This window comes from Stigmatopora nigra, chromosome 23 (genome assembly GCF_051989575.1).
Source record: "Stigmatopora nigra isolate UIUO_SnigA chromosome 23, RoL_Snig_1.1, whole genome shotgun sequence".
Classification (NCBI taxonomy): Eukaryota; Metazoa; Chordata; class Actinopteri; order Syngnathiformes; family Syngnathidae; genus Stigmatopora; species Stigmatopora nigra.
The window spans coordinates 1,027,551-1,046,248 of NC_135530.1; the positions used below are offsets into that span (position 1 = coordinate 1,027,551).

General features: G+C 42.9%; 3 protein-coding genes across 7 annotated transcripts in view; 1 reads left to right on the top strand and 2 right to left on the bottom strand.

Moving 5' to 3' along the window:
• Positions 1-9,933, bottom strand: lin7a (lin-7 homolog A (C. elegans)). The gene is made up of 8 exons (XM_077709614.1): positions 9,764-9,933; positions 7,876-8,286; positions 3,702-3,798; positions 2,400-2,518; positions 2,265-2,336; positions 1,997-2,206; positions 1,603-1,815; positions 1-1,378 (listed from the first exon to the last, which is right to left on the bottom strand). The coding sequence occupies exons 3-7, from the start codon at positions 3,739-3,741 to the stop codon at positions 1,603-1,605; spliced, it is 654 nt and encodes a 217-aa protein (XP_077565740.1). The 5' UTR covers positions 3,742-3,798; positions 7,876-8,286; positions 9,764-9,933; the 3' UTR covers positions 1-1,378.
• acss3 (acyl-CoA synthetase short chain family member 3) lies at positions 5,472-11,475 on the top strand. Its single transcript, XM_077709610.1, has 15 exons — positions 5,472-5,893; positions 6,395-6,539; positions 6,868-7,056; positions 7,161-7,295; positions 7,373-7,513; positions 7,750-7,830; positions 7,889-8,136; positions 8,197-8,300; positions 9,179-9,274; positions 9,341-9,404; positions 9,759-9,840; positions 10,477-10,599; positions 10,694-10,793; positions 10,858-11,033; positions 11,097-11,475. The coding sequence occupies exons 1-15, from the start codon at positions 5,643-5,645 to the stop codon at positions 11,166-11,168; spliced, it is 2,007 nt and encodes a 668-aa protein (XP_077565736.1). The 5' UTR covers positions 5,472-5,642; the 3' UTR covers positions 11,169-11,475.
• The window catches only part of ppfia2 (PTPRF interacting protein alpha 2), a 24,503-nt gene continuing 17,169 nt past the window's right edge, over positions 11,365-18,698 (bottom strand). For 2 of the 5 annotated variants that reach the window (XM_077709600.1, XM_077709605.1), the window contains 11 exons: positions 16,758-16,839; positions 16,441-16,641; positions 16,023-16,085; positions 15,843-15,875; positions 15,248-15,423; positions 14,443-14,540; positions 14,197-14,372; positions 13,451-13,519; positions 13,229-13,385; positions 12,723-12,800; positions 11,365-12,070 (listed from right to left, as the gene is read on the bottom strand). In XM_077709600.1, coding sequence (XP_077565726.1) covers positions 12,742-12,800; positions 13,229-13,385; positions 13,451-13,519; positions 14,197-14,372; positions 14,443-14,540; positions 15,248-15,423; positions 15,843-15,875; positions 16,023-16,085; positions 16,441-16,641; positions 16,758-16,839 — 1,114 coding nt within the window. In that variant the 3' untranslated portion in view covers positions 11,365-12,070; positions 12,723-12,741. Of the gene's footprint in view, positions 12,071-12,722; positions 12,801-13,104; positions 13,162-13,228; positions 13,386-13,450; positions 13,520-14,196; positions 14,373-14,442; positions 14,541-15,247; positions 15,424-15,842; positions 15,876-16,022; positions 16,086-16,440; positions 16,642-16,757; positions 16,840-18,698 lie in introns of all 5 variants that reach the window. The other 3 variants (XM_077709602.1, XM_077709603.1, XM_077709601.1) reach the window with 2 other exon arrangements.

The following is an 18,698-nucleotide window of genomic DNA, read 5'->3' on the forward strand; positions in this document are numbered from 1 at the left end:
TTCACTGTACACTTGCACATTTATTTATACAAATATAGTATGTATCACAATTGCATATCGACAATGTCTTTTTTTCTGGAATTGAAAGCACTGCAAGGTAGAAAAACAATGCAAAGTGACCCCCCAAAAAAGAAAAATCTTGTCATATGACTGGTACAAATCTGGCAGTGTGGCACATGTTGCACTAAAATCATGTGATCGCTTATAAATATTAATAATGTGATGACAAAGGTGGAGATTTTCTTGTCTTTTGGACAGAGGACAAATTAGAAGAAGACGTAAATACTCCCATAATAAAGAAGCAACATTAAGTTATTACATCCCAGGATAAACATTCCACGTTTTTGTCAAAATACTAACAGCGACATCATTTGCACAATGTAACAATCGTCAAAAATCATCTTTCAACATGAAGGGAAAAATAAAACTCTGATCAAACCTAAAACTATTACAAATAAAGATAATAAATCTGGTGTATTTGGGTTAAAAGTGCTAAACATTCTGCTCGTCTAAAAGAGAGTTATTGCACAACCACAGAGGGGAAAGTTACATTATTAAAGCGTATCAAAAAAGTTATACATATCAGGGGAAATATATATTTGTTTATCCTTTTTAAGGTCATTCAATATCTGTTTTAGTGGAGAGGAAAACTTCTAAATGATGAAGTTTGCATGTCAGCGTGTTTATTGCTAAAACTACTAGATACAAAACAAGTCTTTTGATACTATTAAAAAACGTTTTTTTTTTTGCCTGAACGAGCACCAAGAGGACTGAGGCATGATGGGAAAAGAAAATGGATCCATGTAGAACAAGGGTCGGGAACCTTTTAGACCACGAGAGCCACAAATAATTCATACTTTTCAATGTTATTCCTTTTGAGCTATACTACCAATTTAAAATTCAAAATACATACATGTAAACGAGTGTATTTTCAATTTTTTTTGTAATTTCACCACTTTTAAAGTGGAAAAAAATGAATATTTTTTAAAAGATTCTTACGCTGTTGCCAATCAATGAGAAGATGCATTCCAGAAGAGTCTACTGCAAAAAAAAAAAAAAAAAATTAAAGCAGTTCTAGATGTAATATCTCATTTCTGTCACCAGCCATTTCCATATTTTAGCTCACAGGTTAGCAAAGAACCAAATGCACTCTTCAAAAGAGCCACATGTGGCTCCCGAGCCATGGGTTCCCTACCCCTGATGTAGAACATTACAACAAAAAGACAAAACGGCATTCCGTCATTTTCGGTTCTTGCAAGCACCAAATTTGGGAGAAATCTCACGCTAAGGTTCGACCTCGATGGGCAGTCTTCGGGATTGGTCGCCATCTCGAGAAGATTCAACAAGGTGGATTTGGTTTTGATTCTTCTGGAATAACCTGAAAAATTAGGAAAAAAAAACATGAGAGCTAGTTTACTTTCGAATCATCAAATTTTTTTCTTCTAAATATACACATATATATACATATATACACATATATACATATATACATCAGATGTAACCCTGTATTGTTTTGTAATTATATTAAAGTATAATTATATTAAAACCTAACTAAGTGAAGGTGACTTTTTGTGGTGTGATTTCAGGAAGTGAGCGCCTGACCTACGACGTGTGATTCTGTTGAGCGGCTACGTTGTGTTGCTGCTGGACCAGGAGCTGCTGCTGCTGCTGGCGGCGACGGGCTGTCCGAAGCTTCTCAAAGCGCGCTTCCATCTCCTCCAGGACTTTGGGCGTGTAGCGCACCACCAACTTGACGCTGTCCTTGGCCGCCTTCAGCAGTTCCACCGCCTTCTCGTGGTGTTCGCCTTCCACACTCTGTGGGAGGGCAAAAACTGTGTTAAAAAGAGCTAAAAAATGTTCTTTCACCACGTTGGCGGCCACCCATGACCAGAGACGTCTTGTTCATTGTAGCTGGGATGGGCAATCCTGGCAAACCCCGCAACCCGAGTGAGGATAATGTGGTTAAGAAAATAAGTGAATGAATGAATGGACGCACCACCCCGTTGACAGACAGGAGCTGGTCGCCTCGCTTGAGTCCGCCGTGGCGCTCGGCCACTCCGCCCGGAATGATGCGAGAGATGTAGATGGGCGAGTTCTGCTCCTTGCCGCCCATCACGTTGAAGCCCAGACCTTCTTCTGTTTTAGGAAGCTCCAGCACCCTCGGGTGCGAGTGGCCCTCGCTGGCGGCGAAGGCGGCTACGGTAGCCTGAACCAAAGAGAGATTTTCAGCGGATGGCGGCCTTTGGCGTTTGACCGACGCTCACCTTAGCCGTGGCTTTGGCCTGGTACTCGGGGCATCCGGTCACGCTGATGGTTTCGTGCATGTACTGGTACACCTGTGAAGACAAGATGCGGGTTACACGGACAAGGATCCACGTGGCCTCGACGGGAGGGCTCACCTCGCGGATAGCCGTGCAGAACTCGCTCTGGAGAACCTTCTTCAGGGACTGGAGCTTGTAGCCGGGAACGTCGCCCGACTCCTGCAGCTTCTCCAGCAGCTCGATGGCTCGGGCTACATCTGAAGGACCACAAGCCTCTTCATTGGTTGAAATCATCAGTGTCATATAGTACATACAGACGCTCCCCTACTTCCGAACATTCAACTCAGTGTGTGCTCCAGCATACTGTGTACAGAATTTGCCATTATGTCCAAGTGGGTCATTGCACCAGATGCGAGCAACTCTATAAACACGGGTTGTTTTCCCTACAGCGCGCCAAACACAACAGGGAGGGGCAAAGACCCCACGCCGAGTATCTCGTCCAACGCATGACATGACCGACAAAGTCATTTCCTTTTCAACGATAACAGGAAATGCTAGGATGGACTTTAACCCTTTAAAGCACATGACAATTTGGCTCATATTGACCAGAATATTAACAAGTATGGTCCCTTTTGACTTAAAAAATGTGACAGATGGACCGAGTCAGCACAAGATAAGATACATATAAAAAAGTGCCTCCGTTAACAGTACATATGAAACATAAACAGAAAAAAGGACTCAAGTATTAACATACTCATCACTCATCATTAAAGTCAAAAGTACACAGTAAAGTAAAGTATTAAGAAATATTAAAATGTAATTTAAAAAAAGATAGAAGGGCTGTAAAACACGAAAAAACAAATAAGAGTGGACAAAGCCATCTTGGGGAGAGAAAAAAATGAAAAACGTCAGCGGGCCGGATTAAAAAGCCTAATGGGCCGTATGTGGCCCGCGGGCCGTAGTTTTCCCACACTTGATCAAATGCACTAAGAGGAGGGATCGATCAAAAATGAATCAAAATAAAGCCCAACATTTCAAAAAATACATAAAATAGCTTTCAATAATGACATATAATAGATCCGCTCCAGATACAGTTATTCCTCTTATGATCTCAGTCACTAAATACGAAACAAATGAAACCTGCAGGCGTGTATTAAACTAAGGACGCGTTCGTGCACGCTTGGCTGGCGTCCGTGCACGCGCTTGCTATCGTCTCGCAGCTTACATAATGTGCAACAAAATAATAACGCTCGTTGTAAGTCACATGAGTAATACAGCAGGTCAATGCAATGTGGTCCAGGCGAGCACGTGAACGCAACATTTTTGGTCTTTTTTGCCAGATGGCGATGTTTTTTGGGCAGAAATATCGAAGGCATGATGGTGACGTGACGTCGATAACAAAACGGGATGTTTTTGAGGAGAGAGAGAGAAGATCCTTACCTCGATCCAGACTGAGCGGCTGTTGGAGGACCGTCGCCATGACTCAAGGGGGAAGAAAAGAGGAGAGAGGAGAGAGGAGAGGATGCAGCGGAAGCGTCTAAAAAAGAGGAGGGAGGGAGGGATGGTGGGAGGGAGGATTGGTCGAGGGAGAGAGAGAGAGAGAGCGATTAAAAATGATCATACAACATTAAATGAACCAAAGATGAAAATGTACTAAATGAAGCCTATCAGAGTACATCCTGAATTGGTGGCCAGCCAATCGGAGGGGGTGCTCGGACGCTTGGTCACCGGTCTTTTGGTCGTCGGTCAAATGGTGACAGAGAGTTTACTGTTGAAACCAGCTCTCAAAATTATATTCATGAGAGATAGTTTAATATCTAAGAGAGAGAGAGTTTAATATTTAAGTACTGTTCAATGTCTAAGTACGGTTTAATATCTAAGTACTGTTTAGTATCTAAGTACTATTTAATATCGAAGTACATTTGACCGGCCATGCGTTATTTCTTCTCTGTAAAGTCTGTCCACTCTTATTTGTATTTCATGTTTTACAGCCCCTCTTTTTTTAAATGCCATTTTAATATTTCTTAATACATTCCTTTTTACTTGAATTTGTACTTTATACTTTTTACTTTAATGATGAGTGATGAGTATGATAATACTTTAGTCCTTTTTCCTGTTTATCTTTCATATGTACTGTTAACGGACGCACTTTTTTTATATGTATCCTATCTTGTGCTGACCCGGCCCGTCTGTCCAATTTTTAAAGTCAATGTGGCCCCCGGGCCCAAAAGTTTGTGCAGGCCTACCCTAGGAGAACATGGAAACCATACACAGGAAGGTCTGGGATCGACCCCATTCTATTTCCAATAGATGGGTGTCTGCTCATGTTGCATTCATTTGATTAGACATCTATCATTGTCAATAGAACGGAGAGTTCAAATAATAGTTTGGCTTGCTCCATAACAATGTGCACTATTGATCGACCTACTAACGATGGCCCGGCATGCTTTCAGGCCTCCATCACATGGAGCCGCTGACCTCACGTGCACAAGATTAACTCCTACGTAATCCACCCTCCCATCATTCATCCATTCGTCCATCCAGATAGTTTGACACTGATGAATTTAAGCTCTCAGGGATTAATCTCTGTTGACGTCTTTGACTGCAGCATGTATTTTTTTTAGAGATCCAATCAAACGCTTTCTTTTTCAAATACTAAAACCGACAAATGTGCTGCTCTTTTTTTCTGAATTATAAAAGGAAACACGTTTCGCAAGTTGTAAAAATGCGGAACACGTTCCTGACAAATTCCAACCGACGTCACAATGTTGCTACACTTGTTGCTAGGCCGAAAAATTCCAAAATGTGGGCACAAGATAGTAGGGATTGGGGAGGTATGAAAATCACTTTTGCATCCCAATATAAGTCAAATGAGAACTATTCACATGATGTAAAGCATAGGTGACGCTGTTATCCACTTGTGAACATGCAGATTGCATTATACCATTATACCATACACTATATTTTTTGTTAAATTAATGCCTAGAGAAGTTACCAGTCATTTTTATTTTGTAAGATGACTCAATTATTGTATTTTGTTAAAAGTTGACGGACATTTCCTAACGTCACTGCCTGCCATTGATGAGTGTAGATGTCCAATCCACTTTGACAAGGAGTTTGGCAGAGATTCAAGGCTCAAATTTGATTGGACATCCATCCATCAACGGGAGGGAAAGAGTTAAAAATCCGGATAGCAGTGTAGTACGAGCAATAAAAAGAAAAGAGGTGTGGTTAGGGTTATGCAGTGCAAAGTTCCTCAAGAATGGAAGTATAGTTCTCCAATCAGGTAGCTTAACGTCAGCGCGTGTATTTGTGCATGTGTAAGTTTGGGTGAAGAGGAAAATTAGATGCAAGTTCTGAAAAAGTAGAGAAAGTAGGAATATGTTCGCCCGTGTTCCGAAAGTGTGCAGCAGACGCCTTTTGCGGGGTGTTTACGTTTACGGGAAAAGTGAAAGTTTGCAACGCGCCTGCACGCACGATGCACGCAGAGTAAATGAGGAGCAATACGGCCGAGCCTTCGCGGAGGCTCGGGACCGACCGGAGCAGTATTGGGCCCAAGCGGCCCAGGATATTACTTGGTTTCAACCGTGGAACAAAACACTGCACGTGGAAGACCCGGTGTTTCCCAACTGGTAGGTGTTTATGTGGCGAAGTTCGAAAATACGACGCTCGGAATTGCAACGTGAACGCAACACCAGCGCAGAACAACAACAACACTACTCTCTGCGTCTGTAGTATTACTTCTACATCTACTGCAATACTTTTATAGTTACATTTAAAGAGCAAAACACACACATCAACCAGGTTTGGCAAACCAAGCAAAACAACATATGTCATCAAAGTCCTTAGTGAAATACAACTGGGATGGTGTCCAATTCTTTGTTAAATGAACGCTTTTTAGCCACCAATTTCATTTTTTGTCCAATATTTGACATTTATGGTCCAGGAGTCATTTAAACATTGCAAGCTGTTCTGAATACTGCATCTGTCAAACTTTTGTCCCCATGTTTGTATATTTTTCAAGAGGCAATCCTTCCCTATATCCCATCAATTTGAGAAAAAAAAGCCAAGTCCAAACTGTTGAACATTGATAAAATATTCATTTGATCGTCTGTTGATATCTAATCCAACAGGTTTGTGGGCGGTAAACTGAACATGTGTCACAATGCCGTGGATCGGCACGTGGAGGACGGCCGCGGCGAGCAGGCGGCCATCATCCACGACAGCCCGGTGACCGGCACCAAGCGGATCGTGACGTACCGGCAACTCCAAGAGCAGGTTGTACGCTCATTGGTGGTGCTCGGACGTTTGGTCGCCTAAGTACTGTTTAATATCTAAGTACTGTTTAATATCGAAGTACTGTTTAATATCTAAGTACTGTTTCATATTTAAGTACTGTTTAATGTCTAAGTACGGTTTAATGTCTAAGTACTGTTTAATGTCCAAGTACTGTTTAATATCTAAATACATTTGACCAAAAGACCGGTGACCAAAAGACTGGCGACCAAACGTCCGGTCACGCTCATTGGCCGCCTTTCCTCCCCGATTTAAACGGATCGAACGTCTAAACCGTTGGTGGCGCTATGTTACGACTTTGTTGTTTCAGGTGTCACGGCTAGCCGGCGTCCTAGTGAGAAACGGGGTCCGCAAGGGCGACCTGGTGGTCATCTACATGCCCATGGTACCCCAAGCGATGTTCGCCATGTTAGCGTGCGCCCGCATCGGAGCGCCGCACAGCCTCATCTTTGGCGGCTTTGCTTCCAAAGAGCTATCGGTGCGCATCGATCATGCCAAGGTGAGTAGGGGCAGAGTTACTCTCATTGGTTAACTTTTCTTGTCAGACTGTAAACAAGTTCATGTTTGTCAACGCTAAATATTTGTTGGGAAAACTTTTCAAAGCCCAAGATGATCGTGACCGCCTCGTTCGGGATCGAACCCGGTCGCCGGGTGCCCTACGTGCCATTGGTGGAAAAGGCGTTGGAACTTAGCTCTCACAAGCCTGCCAAAGTACTGGTCTACTGCAGAGAGAACATGGTCAGGAATGATTGACACGCCCAATGTCAATTTCAGGAGGAAAGTTGTAATATGGCAAAGTTTTTGTCCCCCAATAGGAGAAGGTTTCACTGAGCGGCGACCTTTCTTTAGACTGGGATGAGGAGATGGCGACAGCCCAACCTCACGACTGTGTCCCTGTCTCTTCTGACCACCCGCTCTACATTCTCTACACATCCGGCACCACCGGGACGCCCAAGGTTGATTCCCTTTAGTTTGGGGGTGTCCAAACCTTTGGATTCAAGGGCCATTTACGACAATATTTTCATCATTTGCTGTGTTCCAATAAAAAATGGGCACAATTTTTGGCGTGACCGGACGTTTGGTCGCTAGTCTTTTGGTTGCCGGTATTAAACAGTACTTGGATATTAAACAGTACTTGGATATTAAAAAGTACTTAGATATGAAACAGTGACCATTTCTACCCCCGTTTTAGGGCATTGTGCGAGACACTGGAGGCTGCGCAGTGATGCTAAAGTGGACCATGTCCAACATATATGGACTACAACCTGGAGAAGTAAGGAAATGTGACTTTCTCTGTTTTTTAGCAAGTTGATCTGACCTTGTTGTCGCAGGTGTGGTGGGCCGCCTCGGACCTGGGCTGGGTGGTGGGCCACTCCTACATCTGCTACGCTCCCCTCTTGCACGGGAACAGTAGCGTCCTCTACGAGGGCAAACCGGTGGGGACCCCGGACCCGGGAGCTTTTTTCCGCGTCCTTTCGGAGCACGGCGCCGCTGGCATGTTCACCGCGCCCACCGCTGTCCGGGCTATCCGCCAGCAGGACCCCCATGCCCTGTGCGGGTCGGCTTACGCGCTACCCAGGTAGGGAGCGGATGTTGACATCTAGAGGGGGCGTGGTCATTGAGCGCTTTGGCATTTCAGGCTTCGTTCCATCTTTTTGGCGGGGGAGCGCTGTGACGTGGAGACGTTGGAGTGGGCCAAGAAGACTTTTGGGGTTCCCGTCTTGGATCACTGGTGGCAAACAGGTGAGAAATATAGGTTCAGTTAATAAACTATGTTCGGGATCTAGGTGAGAATTGCGGTGTTGAAACCAGCTCTCAAAATTATATTCATGAGAGGGAGTTTAATATCTTGGTACTGTTTAATGTCTAAGTACTGTTGAAACCAGCTCTCAAAATTATATTCATGAGTGAGAGTTTAATATCTTAATATCTACTGTTTTCAACAGTACTTAGATATTAAACAGTACTTAGATATTAAACAGCACTTAGATATTAAACAGTACTTAGATAGGCGACCAAAAGACCGGCGACCAAAAGACCGGCGACCAAAAGACCAGCGACCAAACGTCCGAGCACCCACTGATAGCTGCCGCCACACCATTTTGCTCATCAAAGTCCTCCAAACAGCTGGAAAAAAAAATGCACGCCTGTTGCCCGGCAACAGTGATGACATCAGCATCCGCCTCTTAAAATAGCACAGGGATTAATATTGGGGCTCAAAATGGGAGACGAGCAACCACTTGTGGTGAAACACCTTATATTTGTGTAAAAACGCTATGTCTGCCACTGGCTTTTGAAATTGGGTTCCAAGATTAAAAACTCCTCTCAAAAAGAAACGGAGAGGGCGTAGCGGCGTCAGCGGGGTATCAGCGTTTTGATTGAAATGACTGCACATGGGAATAACGAAGCGGCGGGTAGTCAATCTGGCGTTGGCAGTTTACCAAAATATGCTCATATTCCATTTCTTAAACATTGGTTCAACTTTTTTTCTGAAATGACAACGACTATGTAAACTATTGTAAAATCCCTTAGCAAAAACATTTCATTAACCAAGTTAAATATTTGTCATGATCATGTTACAGTCAAGTGCTGATGGCTTTTTGTTTGTTTGTTTGTTTAAGAGACGGGTTCGCCAATCTCGTCGACCTGCGTTGGCCTGGGAAACTCAGTGGCGCCCCCTGCAGGCCAGGCGGGTAAAGCGGTGCCAGGCTACGATGGTGCGTTGTATAATTCAAAATAATTCAATCAAAAACGCAAACTCCTGCAATGTTTATCTACCGCAGTGAGGGTAATCGATGACCACATGGAACAGGTGACGCCGGGAACTCTGGGAAACATCGTAGTGAGGTAAGCCCCTTCATCATCATCATCACTCGCTTCCTGTCCGTTATCGCCGTGTAAATCTCTTTCTTGGAGTCAGTGCCAAGATTTTTTTTTTGTTACGGTTGACGGGAACAGCTGCGGGAGCCATTAAATCTTTTATGCGGCCCGTAAAAGGCCCCATCCATCAAAATTTTGGGCATTTTGTTGGCGTTTTGACGAGAAAGACGATAGTTTTGAGTTGTGTGCAGATGAGTGAGTGGGTAAAGAGATGTTGAGTGAAGAAAGAAAGACTGTAAAGACTTCATTTGAGGAAGTCATGTCATATTGGAATCGACTGCGTGTAATAAGATGACATGACTATTTGTGTACTGTGTGCAGATTACCTCTTCCGCCCGGCGCGGCGTCTTCCCTGTGGCAGAATTCCCAACTTTTCAAGCAGATCTACTTCACAAAATTCCCGGTGGGTGATAAGACGTCCTCTGGTGGCTTCCAGTGGGAAGGAGACTTTATCCATGGCAACAACGCACTCGTAAACAAACAAATTTAAAAGAACTTGGATTAATATATACAGACACACCCAAAGATATGTTTAATGTAACTTTACACACAACTTTATTTTTTTTTACCTTCGTTCTGGGCAGGTTAGCTGTTTTCCACGCCTCCAACCTCACGTTCGCTATCGATGGGCTGTTTGCTGTTGTATTCCGTGACCGGACGTTTGGTCGCCGGTCTTTTGGTCGCCAGTCTTTTGGTCACCGGTCAAATGTACTTAGATATTAATCAGTACTTAGATGTTAAACAGTAGTTAGATATTAAACAGTACTTAGATATTAAACAGTACTTAGATATTAAACATTACTTAGATATTAAGCTCTCTCTCATGGATATAATTTTGAGAGCTGGCTTCAACAGTAAACTTTCGGTCACCATAGTGATAAACAACATGTCATGGCCACCTGGCTTGGTCGCATCTCGAAATTTTCATCGTATCTAGGACGAATTATTCGATCGAAATTTTCATCGTACCTTGAGCATGTTGTAGGTAGAACTGATTGTAGGTCGAAGTACCACTGTATGTATACATATAACTTGTCAGGGTTACTACGACACCATGGACGCCGGCTTTGTCGATGAAGAGGGCTTCTTGTACATCATGTCGCGCTCGGATGATGTCATCAACGTGGCCGGACACAGATTGTCTGCGGGAGCACTGGAGGAGGTAAGATGATGTCTGATTATGCATAAAATGGCACCATATGAAGCACAACTTTGGGGTTATTTAAAAAAAAAAACAAATGTATATTTTTTTGCAGTCTGTTTTGCAGCATCCGGCTGTGGCTGACTGCGCCGTGGTGGGCTTGGATGACCCTTTAAAGGGCCATGTACCACTTGCTTTGTGTGTGCTGAAAAATGGTGAGTAAAAAAATAACCTAAAAATAATAATTTTTAGATAATTGCATTCCGTTTGTGTCCTCAGGAGTACAACAGTGTGAAAAGGATATAGCGGATGAGACTGTCAAGCTGGTACGGGACACAGTGGGACCCGTGGCCGCCTTCCGGAAGGTTCTTTTCGTTAGGGGGCTTCCCAAGACGAGATCGGGGAAGATACCACGTTCCTCGTTAGGGAATTTGGTCAATGGGAAAGCCTACAAGGTATGGTGGAGGCTTTTGATTAAAAGTAATTGAATGGAAATGACAGGAGATTTTTCTACTCAGATTACGCCCACCATTGAGGACCCTGAAGTATTTCAAGAAATTGAGAAAGTGCTGAAGTCAAATGTGACTTGAACTCATCACGGAAACCTGTTAGACCAGAAAATAGCATAAAAATGACAGAAATATAAATAAGTTGAGCTCTCTGACGTCCAATCTGAAAATTCACTCTTCACAATTCAAATGGATGATTCCTAAAGTGGAAGAAAGTCATGAAATCACAACAAAAATGAATTAGAAAACAAGTTGAAAAGTTGAAACTCCATCCACGCACAGTATTTTGTATTTTAATATCATCTGTTTTTTTTTTTGCTCACCACTTTAGTTTTCCGACATACATACAAGTCATAAATAAATAAAAATGTCTCCACACAAAACGGAACCATGATATTCTTCATCGTGCAAATTGAAAGAACAACAAAAAAACGTGGTCAAAATTTGCTCCGATGACCCAAAAAAGTCACATTTTTCTTCTTTTTTTTTTTAAACAAACACACAAAAACTCACTCGCACGTTGTTCTCTGCCCGTGTGCTTTTTAGTACTCCGGCCACCAGATGGCAGGGTCCTCTTAGTCCGAGAGTTGTCCCCCCAAAAATAAAAAAAAGTTTGTGAGGGTCCGAGAGCAGCATATATAATTCATCTATGGTCCACTAACGTCTTAGCTTGAAATCTTCCGTTTTTTTGTTTGTTTTTTTACACATTTTTTTAAAAAAGTGATATTTATATGAATTTACACAGCCTATTTAAATACACAGTATATTTTAGGAAAGAGCGAACACCCTGCTGCGGGGGTCGTTTAGCACCGGAGGCGGCGGCGGCAGGAGGGAATTGGTCAAAGGGGCCGTGTGGCAGCTGAGGGGCCGAGGGGCTTGTTGGCAGTGCGAGGTTGTCCCAATGGCGTAGCCCCTCCGACACCCCCGTAACTCGCCGCGCCCCTCGACCCGAGGCCCGTCCGGTGGTTCTATCAGAACTGGGCCTGAAAAAAAATTAAAGTTTTATTTCTCATGTCGTTAGAAGCTGTGAGGGTTAATAATTGACGTGTTTTGGTAGTTTAGTGGCGGGCCTAAAACTGCCCCAAGGCCTTCACAATCAGTTCTGCAGGCTCTGCTGCATTAAACAAGCGTCGTTAAGACTGTTGTTAAAAAAATAATATTATTTTTAAATATTCTTATGCTGTTGCTAATCAAGCAGAGGGATTTCAAAACAAAATGCGGAAATAGCAATTCTTTTTTTGTCATTGTCTCTGATATTATTTTTGAAATGCGATATTTGCATTCATGTTTTTACTTTAGAATCATGTTTCTATCATTCTAACAACATTTTTGCGCATTTCCAGCTAAATAATTAAGCCCACACCGATATAACAGTGATTTATGAATTGGCTTATTGAAAAAAAAATCGTAATTATGTTTCGAAAAGGCTTGCATTCAATTTCAAAAGCAATTTAAAACAAAAAATAATTAAATTCAAACCTGTTGCCATGCATTTTTGTTAAAAAGCCAATTTCGCAACTCTCAAATGCCGCGCTGACTACGTTTATATTTTCAGGATTCTTTCCAAAATGTAGATTTCAATTTGAAAAGCCGAAAAAGTCAAAGTAGCGGCGGCCGTGTCGTTCTTTCTCTTACATACAGTGTCTTTCTCCTCTCAGCACGAGTAGGTTCTCACCGTGGAGCTGTCCAGGCGCTGAACTGTGGAGGCTCCCACTGCCACAAGGGAAGAGAGACACAGAGGACAGCATTGGGATAGAGACCACACATCTTTGGCTTTAAACAAGGGTTATTATTGGTAGACCAGACTAGGAATGGAAAAAAAACACACAGCTACTAAAAGCCTTTCTTTCACCTGCGACCTTTCTTGTGTGTTGCATCTAATTTTTACCTACAACTCATTGGCTTCCATTTAATGGGCTACATACAATTGGACTACAACCACCATGATCAAATTTTCAAGTGGCACAAAAAGGTAAAGTGGGGTTAAACACGACAGTCACGGACGGCCCACTCTGACCTTAGAACCAATCCAAATACCCGTCGTCGGCACTGTCGTCCAGCGCCTCATAAAGGACTGCCCAGAGAACAAGGAAAACAAGTTTGGCGCGTTCCCAATCGAGAAGAGGCATTCGGGCGCTTACCATCGGGCGGCATTCTGCGCGAGTGACCCGACGTGGCGGTCAGACGAAAGCCGGCCGGTAGGGTCTCGGCCGAGCCGGGCATCATGCTGATGCCGTGGACATCGCGGGGCGGGAACTGACGCCTCCACGAGGGACCTCGGAAGTCCTTGTCGTCGCACTGAAAAAGGGACACATTCAGTTTTGGCAAAGGCGCCAATTAACGGTCAGTAGGCGGCTGCTTACCTCGTCCAGCCGCCGGTCTGTGCCTAGTGCCAGTAGGTTGTTGTACTCGCGCTCCAGAATCTGACGGGCCTGCCAACACGGCACAACAAGGCATTTTCTATGACAAGTACTTCAAAATAGGTTAGTTTAATATCTAAGAGAGAGAGTTTAATATTGAAGTACTGTTTAATATCCAAGTACTGTTTCATATTTAAGTACTGTTTCATATTTAAGTACTGTTTCATATCTAAGTATTGTTTCATATCTAAGTACTGTATCATATCTAAGTACTGTTTCATATCGAAGTACTGTTTCATATCTAAGTATTGTTTAATATCTAAGCACTGTTTAATATCTAAGTACTGTTTCATATCTGAGTACTGTTTCATATCGAAGTAGTGTTTAATATCAAAGTACTGTTTCATATCGAAGTACTGTTTCATATCTATGTACTGTTTAATATCTCAGTACTGTTTAATATCTCAGTACTGTTTAATATCGAAGTACTGTTTAATATTGAAGTACTGTTCAATATCTAAGTACTGTTTAATATCAAAGTACTGTTTCATATCGAAGTACTGTTTCATATCCAAGTACATTTGACCGGCTACCAAACGTCTGGTCACGCTTCTTTGTATCGTTTTATATTATATAAAAGATAACTAAAAATGAACCTAAAGACGGCGTACATATCAAGAATGAAACAAACCTAAACTATCATCTGTAAAAATTCAGCCTACAAGGACTTCAAATTTTTTTTGGCTGACCTGAGTGTTTTGATTGGGAATCTGGAGTAAGAGCGCCAGGCTCGTGTAATCAAAGTTGTCGTCCAGGGCGACCAGCGCTCCGTGCACGCCGCTCTCGTGCAAGATGCCGGCGTAGTCGCGCAGTCCGATGCTCTGCACCCAGCGGAACACCCGCTCGTTGCTCCACACCAGAACATCTGGTGGACACCAACGTCGTCATTTTGTTTATTAATACGGCAGCGCCATGACACATGGCTTTTCCCTCACCTCTCATTTCGTGTTGGCTCGTCTCACGGCGCCGTTCCAGCTCTTTCCTGTCGTAGTTGAGCTTCTTCAGACACATGATGCCGTATTGTAAACTTGTTCTGCAGAATCCAGGGTGGGATTATTATTTGTTTCCTTTTTTTACGGGCCAAAAAAAGTTGTTCTAAAAAAGCTGCAAGTAATTATAATTTATCGTATCAACTAACTATTCGATGCTTAATCAATTCATTAAAAAATTGGCCTTACCTTCACAATTTAATCATTGAAATGAACAATACTAAATAATAATACATTGTTTAGGGCACATTTTAAGTGAAAATGAAGCCAAAATGGTCAACTATAAAGCATATTTTATTTCAATTGTACTGTTTTATGTACATAAAACCAGTGTTTAGTTAATTGAATGTTATGAGTGTGACATTTTATAATAATTACAATAACTTAAATCAATGAAGAGTGCATTTTGCCAAATAGAGGAAAGCTAAAATCGACAAATTTATAGATCATTTTTTACATTTTTCCCATATTTTATACGTTTTTTTTTAAATCATTTCCAATTGTGTACGCCATATAACAACTTTTATATGGGAAAAAAATGTTTAAAAAATAATAATAATATATTTTTTTGTAAAACTGATCTTGTTTTACCAGTGGTGTACCACCAGGGCCTTCAAGGCCTTCTCTGCTGGCCTAAGAAATATCAAAATCATCATCTTTGCCTGCTAATATTGTCATTGTTTAAGCAATCATTAATAAGAGCAGCAATTGGCCGAGTTTGACAGACATGCAACAAGGTGAGCTTGTTTACCTATGGAAGCTGTCCACCATTTTGAGATGCACCCTCAGGTCCTTTTTGGTCAGGTGGTCCAACATTCGAGCATCTACCAGGCACTCCATGAAGTAGCTGCGGTACTGAGGTAGTCCGAGACTGGGCAGCCATTCGTTGCCAATCCACTCGTGGTTCATATCGCCATAAGCCAGCGTCTAGACGTCAAGAGCAGACAAATGTGATATAAACATTAAAAAAGTAATAATAATAATGAAAAAAACAAAGAAAACGTCCCAGTTGATGCGCAACGATAAAGAGTAAAAACTCTACCCGGTCTAGATAATGCATTAGAGGGATAGTAAAGCTTTATTATGTGTATGGGAGATCAAACTTTAAGGAAAAGATCATAAAAATATGGAATTATGATCCCGTTGTTTCATATCTGTAACCCATGGAAGGTATATAGAAATCTTTTTAGGAGTCTCAATTGGAGTATAAAGAGAGAAAAGCAAAAGTGAACATTATTATGAAGGATGGGACTTTTTTTTTATAGAATTTGGGCCCATTTTTGAAGCTAAAAAGTTTTTAAAAAATCTTATTCGTGATGGAAAAAAGTCAGTTTTGGCTTCCTTACCTGTGCCCAGCTTCCCTCTTCAGATTGCGATTTCTGACCCCCAAAAAAAGAGAAAATTCATCTTTCATTAGAAGAATGGACTCCAAGCGAGTGAAACAATGTTACGAACTAAAAGATGTTTGAGAAAAAGCTCCACAAGAGGGCGCAAGCATTAAAAGCATCGTCAGAGGGGCGACTAACCGATTTGGAAGGAGCCGCCATGGTCTCCATCTCCTCGTGGGTCACCCATACGTTGCCTGACGGCTACCAGGGCGGTGCCCCGGAGACGGAGGGGCGGGTTGCGGTGGTAGTAGATGTCCAGCAGGAGGCGCAAGCAGTGTTAAAGAAGAAGAGCAGCACCACTGTAAGCCAACAGTGTTAAATAAAGCATCACGGTGGAGACCATCGATGCCCGCGTCAAAAAGGGGGAGGGGCCACGGGACAAAACGTTAACAGCACACAAGCGTTAGCATGCACGCTAAAGCGAATTAGCTCAAATAATAAGAATACGAATAATTCCAAAGAAAACAGACGTCAAATAGCTCAAATGCCTTTTCGACATATAACAACACAACAGAAAGAGGGACCACCCGGCGAAGGGGGTAGGGGATGGACTCACAGTTCTGGAGGTAGGGGGCGCCGACGGGCTGGTGAGCGAGACCATCTCCTGGATAGCCAGCCGGAGTTTGAGTCTGTGCAAGGGGTTGCTGATGCCGATTTCACGCTGGATCTCCGTGTCCGACAGCGCCGACATGATGGCGCCGCTTTTCACGTTGGCGCGGCACGCCGCCACGTACCAGGCCGGCATGCCGAGCCAAAGCTAGGAAGACGCAAATGTATTTGAGCCCAAACGACATAGTATAGTATGGCTTTTTTGCTTAAAAAACAACATAGTTTAACATGTATTGGCATTAATGAAGCAAAAGGTGAGCTTACCTCCAGCCACGCAACCACGGTGGGTCCATCCCACTGCGCAAAGGGTAAGCCCTTCCTCCTGGCTTCTTCCAGCAACTCGTGCCTACACAAGCAAAAAAGACACATGAAGGCAACGTTGGGACACGGCGCACCAGCACATTTAATAACCTCCACCCCATCCTCCCACGGCGACGCTTTTATTTCATCAAAAAAAAGAAGCCGGGAGTCGCCTACGGGATGGCCATCTTATTACCTTGGACTTCACAATAGCTTCCTATCTTAACTTAGTTTTTTCTGTTTTAATAATGTATCTACTGGTCTTTAAGTCCCACCATCAACAATATTGATTGGATTGACAATAATACAACCTTTGCCGTGGTAGACACACTGAGTAAATTTCCCAAAATTCAATGAAACGGCTAACAGGTACTGATTTGTTTTCAATAACATTAGCTTTTTTGGTTGTCGGACACCCGGAAATCAGCCCTTGGCATGGAAGTTTATCACAAAAAGATTAAATGGACACAGCACAACATGGAAAATCTGTTTCCAAAGGCCAAGCAAATGCTTTGGTTCTTCTTCTTCCATCCAGCACATGAGGCCAGCTCATGTTTGCATGTTCAGCTCAGTTCTAAAAAAAAATAATAATAATAATGCAGGCCGACTGAACATAGCTGGGCAAAGAGAAGTAAGGAAACAGTTATGAAACAAATCATAATCAGAAATAAAAAATAAAAGTAAAAAAAAACATTCTTCCCGCACCCAAACACACACACACACAGAGAAATAAATTGAAGAGGACATCATTCCAGGAGAGGGAAAACCGGTTCCAGCTGTAAGAAGGAAAGGGGCGGGGCAAGAAAGAAATGGCGTTCTCCGAAAGGGAAGACAGGACAGGATGTGCGACGGTGGATGTCAGCGACGCGTCCTGGACACTTACCCGCTTTTTTAGAGGCGGAGAAAGGAGAGAGAAAAAAAAGTACAGACCAGTTAGTCCACTATTTTCTTTTAGTTTTTTTGTTTTTATGGCAAAAACAACGTTGGATTGGCGTCTCGGGCGGCGGCGGAAAGTCAAACACGCTTGCTGCATTTCTCCCTCCAAAAACAGACAACAATATGGAAAGCTGTTCCCGCGTTCATTCCGTCATCTGGCTACCCCTTTGACCTCTTTCTTAGCGTGACTGGATGTTTGGTCGCTGGTCTTTTGGTCGCCGGTCAAATGTACTTAGATATTAAAAAGTACTTACATATGAAACAGTACTTGGATATGAAACAGTACTTGGATATTAAACAGTACTTGGATATTAAACAGTACTTGGATATTAAACAGTACTTGGATATTAAACAGTACTTAGATATTAAACAGTACTTAGATATTCAACTCTCTCTTACATATTAAACTCTCTCTCATGATTCTAACTCTCTGTCACCAAAAGACTGGCGACCAAACGTCCGAGCACCCTTTCTTAGCTATTGACCCGAGTATAAGACGAAATTGAAACTGTTTTGAAAGTTTACCATCCCTACACGCCCCGCCCATTTGAACAAATATCTGTTGGCCGATGAGTGGTCACTCGGGATATCCGGAAAAGATGGAACAAACGACCCGACGGTTTTCCACACCACAACGAAGACGAGAGCACGGGGATGGACCAAGATGCTGAAAAAAGGAAGTAGAGCGGCAGGCAGCTGGCCAACATGCGGTATGCGGGGGAGTGGAAGATGCAGAAAGATCGGTCGGCGAACACCGCCAAGAGGAAGTCCGTGCGGTGGAAAGAGTAGAAGAAGAAGGATGAGAAGGGCGAGTGTACAGGAGGCAAACAGCATTCATCATTAGGCATCACGGACGAGAACGCGCTGGTTAGATTCGGGGAACATAGGTACCTCATTTAAGTGCTTGGAATGGAAATGCATCAAGTTCTCCTTTTCAGGAAGGCAGGCAGTGGCAGTAGCTCTGTCCAC

Coding starts and splice junctions, on each gene's coding strand:
- acss3 (XM_077709610.1), top strand. CDS start 5,643: ATGTTCGCCCGTGTTCCGAAAGTGTGCAGCAGACGCCTTTTGCGGGGT. Junction 9,275..9,340: donor AGCGGTGCCAGGCTACGATG/GTGCGTTGTATA, acceptor TATCTACCGCAG/TGAGGGTAATCGATGACCAC. Junction 9,841..10,476: donor TCTACTTCACAAAATTCCCG/GTGGGTGATAAG, acceptor ATAACTTGTCAG/GGTTACTACGACACCATGGA.
- lin7a (XM_077709614.1), bottom strand. CDS start 3,741: ATGGCGACGGTCCTCCAACAGCCGCTCAGTCTGGATCGAG. Junction 2,519..3,701: donor GCCGCTCAGTCTGGATCGAG/GTAAGGATCTTC, acceptor GTGGTCCTTCAG/ATGTAGCCCGAGCCATCGAG. Junction 2,337..2,399: donor TCTGCACGGCTATCCGCGAG/GTGAGCCCTCCC, acceptor TTGTCTTCACAG/GTGTACCAGTACATGCACGA.